General features: G+C 40.2%; 1 protein-coding gene across 4 annotated transcripts in view; it reads left to right on the top strand.

Annotated features, from left to right (window-relative positions):
• Positions 1-1,976: 1,976 nt before the first annotated feature.
• Positions 1,977-6,000, top strand: part of LOC124005088 (cell surface glycoprotein MUC18-like) — a 66,331-nt gene continuing 62,307 nt past the window's right edge. For 3 of the 4 annotated variants that reach the window (XM_046314021.1, XM_046314018.1, XM_046314020.1), the window contains exon 1: positions 1,978-2,163. In XM_046314021.1, the coding sequence (XP_046169977.1) occupies positions 2,100-2,163 (64 nt within the window). In that variant the 5' untranslated portion in view covers positions 1,978-2,099. Of the gene's footprint in view, positions 2,164-6,000 lie in introns of all 4 variants that reach the window. The other variant, XM_046314019.1, reaches the window with a different exon arrangement.

The raw sequence follows: 6,000 nt of genomic DNA, 5'->3' as shown, positions 1-6,000 counted from the left end.
TTTGATACTTAAAGGGGTACTACAATTCTAAATCAAACAGCTAAATGATCCATATTATGACCATCTTTAAACATTTTCAGTGATCAGCTTAGCACCCCCCACCTTCTCCAAACGTCTTAGACTTTAAATGATTAACTTAGTCTGAAAAAAGCTAATGGATTGGTTAAGAGATGGCTGAGTTATTGATAAATAAGGAAATCATATTTTACGTGTCCATTTAAATCTTTTGTAAATACACTCCACAATGGCCTATCAACTTGAAACCTTTTAGGGTCATCAAAGACATTACCATGATGAACCATATTACATTTGCCACTAAAATCTTTAAAAAATAAGGAAACTATTTAACAATGACCTTTTTTTGACTATGTAGAGCTATTAAAATAATTCTAAAAGTCAGATTCACTCCAAATTGGGTGTTTGGAATAATCACAATAGTCCATAAAGACTATGATAAAATAATGTTGATGCATTCAAAGTTGGCCACCAGTAGATGCATATTAGCACATATGCTAATATGCTAAAATATGCTCAAATACTTTAAGAATCTTCTTATCTTGAACCATAGGACCAAATGACACCACATTTGGCATGTAGGCCCATGGTGCATGTCTTAACTACCCAAAAGATGGCTGAGTTATTTTACAAATTAAACAAATCTGCTTTTACTTGTCCTGTAAAACCACTGTAAACACAGTCCACAACAGCTGGTCAACATGAAAATTGTCATCGCTATCATAGATGTCCCTAAAAATGAACCACATTGAATTAGGTATTGATATCTCAGAAAACAAGGATCTATTAACAACTCATTATTTGCATATGTAACGTTAATCCTCAAAATCATCTGCAATCATCTTCTCCTCATGAACCATACTTCAGATCCACTCCAGATTTTGTATTTAGACTCATTACATCAGTCTTTAATGGTTTTGAGAAAACATTGTTGTTGCATTCAATATGGTTGCACAGTACCTATAGGTCCACGTTAGCACATGTGCTAAAAATACATAAGAACATCTTCTTTCTTCTTGACTCCAGATTTGGTATATAGACTCAATAAATTAGCCATGGATGAATTTGAGAATGATTAGTTGCTGCATTCAAATACAGTCATGCTACACCACTAGGTGGCACTATATCACACCAGGGCTTCAAGAATTGAATAGATGGACATGGGGCCATGACAATTTGTAAATGTTAACCATATGTAAACCATATATACACTCTATCTAGAACCTAGAATGGTTCTACCTGGAACCAAAAAGGGTTCTCCTACTACCCTTTTTTCTGTGTGTATATGTTCTTAGAAGCTGTGTGAATAAAAGTCACTGCAACCTAACATGTCTGCACCACCAGACTCTTACTTCAGAGTGATCTGGTCTTGCAATTTGTAGTCTATGACATTTCAGATTTAGATATGATAATTTATGTAGTTTGGATGTAGTGTAAGTACTTTTTCAATCTAACTTTAGTTAAGCGAACTATATTTCTCTTAAGGGTAGCTTTAGTGTAGCTTAACTTCTTCCAGTGTGACGTAATTGGTATCTTGGTAAACTAGATTTTCAGAGTAGCTTCCCCAACACTGAAACTCAATACATTAAGTAATGACTTTAAGAATGATTACCTGCATTCAAAGATAACCAACCTACAGCACTAGACTAAACTTCTCTTGGATCACCGTTGTGGACGCAAATGCTAATGTTTTCACTGGTTGCACATAAAATAAGACAGTTCCTACATGTTGAGCGCTTGCTTTGTTGTCCAACAGATCTTGTGTCCTTTCTGTCATCCTCTGAACCCCGTTAATTGCTTCTTACTGCTATATTTTCTATTATATCCTATTCCATTCTAGACATTTGAGGAACCCTTGTACCAAACCATGTTATCATTTAGGCTATCTGTTCATAAAGATTAGGCAACTTACTGTATTGAGCTCCCTTCCCCTATAAGTTCCTCCTACCAACAGCACAGTCGCTGTCAACCCTATCTGCCCTACATCTCTTGCCTCTCTAACACCGTGCGTCTGTCTTGCCGTTTGCCAGGATCGGCCAGTCTTCACACTCACTCTCAGGACGACACTGGGCAGAAGAGACAACATGGCTTTGCGAATGAACGCTTCCACGTTCGTGGGACTTTCCCTGCTTTCTCTGACCTGGAAAGGTATGTGACCTAATGCAGATCTAACTTCTTGGAAACTCTGAATAGGATGCGGTTTTCAGCGGTGTATCGTTTTGTGACCGTACTGTACTGTACATTGGAAACGTTGCGGGGTTGCTTGGCTACTGAAGGCTGGCTACTTGATGGAGCGCTACTCTGCCCCGCTCTGAATAAGGCTGCGTAGACCCAGCAAACTTCAAACATGTGATGTTGCTACCTTGTTCTGACATTTTTCTGGTCAATCGTTTATGTAAGTTGAAATGCAAATTATATCTTATTATCACACATTTTTTATTTAGCTGCATGGGATGTAAAAAGCATATCTGTTTTCTACTGTCAGTTATAGTTCAATTATACTGTAAGGAATTAAACGTTTTTTAAAACCTTTATTTAACTAGGCAAGTCAGTTAAAAACAAATTCTCATTTACAATGACGGCCTATCAGGGAACATATTTTTTTTTACCTTGTCAGCTCAGGGATTCGATCCTGCAACTTCTCAGTTACTCTAACCACTCAGGCTACCTACCGATCCAATGTATGTAGACTAGTTACAATAACGAATTAATACACGTAACTGGAAATCTTTGCGCATTACATCAGAACACATGTGCATGTCTAATGCGTTTAAAATAGTTATTTATTTGTCATCATATAAATAATAGTAGTAAGTGAACAGAATAAGTGGAATGAATTGGTCCCCTACTATATATGATTCATTATTTTGTTTTGACTGAATACCCAGAGACTATCATTTTAAGAATGTGTGACTCTTGTGGAATGCAATCTTTAACTGGCTATGAAAAATATGAAAATGGGCTCAAAGAGACCACTTTTCTAATCTGTTCTATAGCTTACTTTTTTCTTTAGATCAAAACTATATTGTACCATTTATTCAGATAACTTCAATTGTGAAAAGCATTGCACTGATGCGATTATATATTTAAGCAATAAGGCACCTCAGAGGTTTGTGGTATATGGCCAATATACTACGGCTAAGGGTGGTTCTTAGGCAAGATGCAACGCGGAGTGCCTGGATTACAGCCCTTGGCCATGGTATATTGGCCATATACCACAAACCCCTGAGGTGGCTTATTGCTATTATGAACGGTTTGCCAATGTAATTAGAGCAGTAAAAATAAATGTTTTTCATATCCGTGGTATACGGTCTGATATCAGCCAATCTGCATTCAGGGCCTGAACCTTCCAGTTTATAATTGACCATAATGAAAGATTTTAATTATTTATAATTTTAGCGAGCCTACTCTAAGGTCTAGCTATGTTTTTGTTAGATGCTTCGCAGATATACTGGTTGTTACATATGTTTTTGGGTCATTTGGTGGAATATGGAAAATCAGCTGCCTAGCTGCTTACTGTCAGGTCATGTCTTCCTACCAGGGTTAATCTTTGTCAGTCATGTTACAGTAGTGAATAGCATGTCTGTGTTATCACCAGACCACGAGCCTGAGTCAAACATCATCACATCAAACCAGAACGATTCCTAGGCGAAAAGGTGAGGGGAAATTAAGGAAAAATGTTTGCTTGTGGATGGAAACAAGACACATTGTATTTGTATTTTTTAGGGATCCCCATTAGCTAGTCTTCCTTGGGTCCAAACACATTAAGTCACTTACATCACAAATAAAACAGTACATCATATAACATTATTACACCACAACATATCTACAATACAAAATGTATAACACCACCGTACAACAGTATTACACAATATACGTGTGTGTCGAGTGCGTGTGCTAGCATCTGTGTGCGAATGCATGTGTCTGTTCCTGTGTGTGTTTCTCTTCACAGTCTCCTCTGTTCCATAAGGTGGATTTGTATCTGTTTTTTAAATCTGATTCTACTGCTTGCATCAGTTACGTGATGTGGAATCGAGTTCCATATAGTCATGGCTATACTATGCACCTCCCATAGTCTGTTCTTGACTTGTGGATTGTGAAGTGACCTCTGGTAGCATGTCTTGTGGGGTATGCATGGGTGTCCAAGCTGTGTGTTAGTAGTTTGAACAGACATTTCGGTGCATTCAGCATGTCAACACTTCTTACAAAAACAAGTAGTGATGAAGTCAATTTCTCCTCCTCTTTGAGCCATGAGAGATTTACATGCATATTATTAATGTTAGCTCTCTTCTGAATATAAACAGCAACACCCCCACCATAACCATTTATTGCTACCACTGTATCATCAAATGTATTATCTAAGTGAGTTTCAGAATATGAATGCCTGTTATCTGTTATAAGCAAGATATTGATTTCTTTTTTTTTTAGCACTTTTCTGGGATGCTTGATTTTTTTATTGCTTTAATTGGAAGCTTAGCAGAAGTAGACATGCTCATGTTATTTATGTTTTAGCTAATAGTGTAGGGTTAGCTGCACACAGTGGACGTCCTACTAGGGAACATGAACCCTGGTCATTGACACATGATTACTGCATACAATAGCTGTAGAATCAACAGAGGCATTCAGGGCAGTTAGAGGGACATAAATTAGGTTACTTACATTATGTCTGCCAATGCCCCTGGGATAATGTACATTTGCTGCAGCATTATGACAACTCAGCGACAGAATGGTAGGGATTATCTGAGCTGGGCGTGGGTCATTGATAAGTCATTGTCTCAACGCAGCCTTGAAATGCGTGGACCGAGTCCAGGAGCCAAGACGATTCGGATTCATTCCTTTAGATCATCTTCTGTTTCCAGAAGGTGTCAAAGTTATCCTGCTGAATTCTTTAACACCCGCCTGAAATAATTGGTTGCTTTTTGGAATCTTTCAGTGCTAGAATCAGGTCTTTACAATCTATTATCAGAAGTTCTGAGCTAGCCCCCCTAATGTAGATTGAAGCAGAAGCAGCCTTGTAATGTCAGTAATCCAGGATAGCACAGAGTTTTCCCCCCGGGAACCATGATGTTGCCTACCATAGAACTGACGATGACGACAGCTGGTGCAATGGTTGAGGAGGTCCAGCCTTTCTTTCGCCTTTCGTGGTTTTGCAAAACCCTCGAGGACCAAAGGCTAGTGGGGCCCGATGGACCCGGGCCAGCTGTAGTATCCATTGTGGATAATGAATAGGCCGGAGACTCAGACAGCCTCGCGGTCTGATGAGGATGGGATCTCTGAGGTACCGGAGAGGGAGACAGTAAAGAGGACGAAGGCGCAGGTTCCTCCGGATCCGATCTCGAATCAGAAGCCGCCATGGAAGAAGGTGCCGAAGCCTCTGGATGGAGGGCAGCGAAGCTGTTTCTAGTGTCCGGTCCGGACATAACATCTCCAAGGAGATCCCCCGTTGCAAGAGGACAATGTTTTCAATTTACACTGCGAGTGACATTTCTCCATGTCTGGTTGGTAGGATTGAGAACAGGAACATCCACCAGGATCATCCACTCCAATCTCCAAGGAAGGGGGAGACGCCTTCTGGGAGGGATCCCTGCAGAGTTCCGGACAGTTGGCTGTGGACAGCCGACACGGCGGCGACACTTCCATCAGGCCAGAGTGGCGTCCGGCTACTTGTGTGGAGGAGAAAGAAAAAGCAGGCGGGCATGATTCCCCAGTAGCTTGGTTAGGTTCACTATCTGTTTGCTAAGAGTAGGCACATTGCCCCTGTAGTCCTCTGCAAGCAAACAGCTGCTACATTGGAAGTCTTGTTGGTCCACATTGTCCTGGAATAAAAGGAAATTAAACACAGCTCCTGCAGCATTGAAAACTTTTGTTAGTGTCCTTCACTTGAGGCTCCATGCCAGCTAGGCTAGCTAAGCCAGCCGGGCCTCCATATCACCCCTCTTGACAGGGAACTCCCAACTTGTCCGAGAGAGAACCACACGGTGATCA

Source organism: Oncorhynchus gorbuscha, linkage group LG19 (assembly GCF_021184085.1).
Source record: "Oncorhynchus gorbuscha isolate QuinsamMale2020 ecotype Even-year linkage group LG19, OgorEven_v1.0, whole genome shotgun sequence".
NCBI lineage: Eukaryota > Metazoa > Chordata > Actinopteri > Salmoniformes > Salmonidae > Oncorhynchus > Oncorhynchus gorbuscha.
The sequence above is the reverse complement of the archived record's forward strand: the minus strand, read 5'-3'. Positions and strand labels throughout refer to the sequence as shown.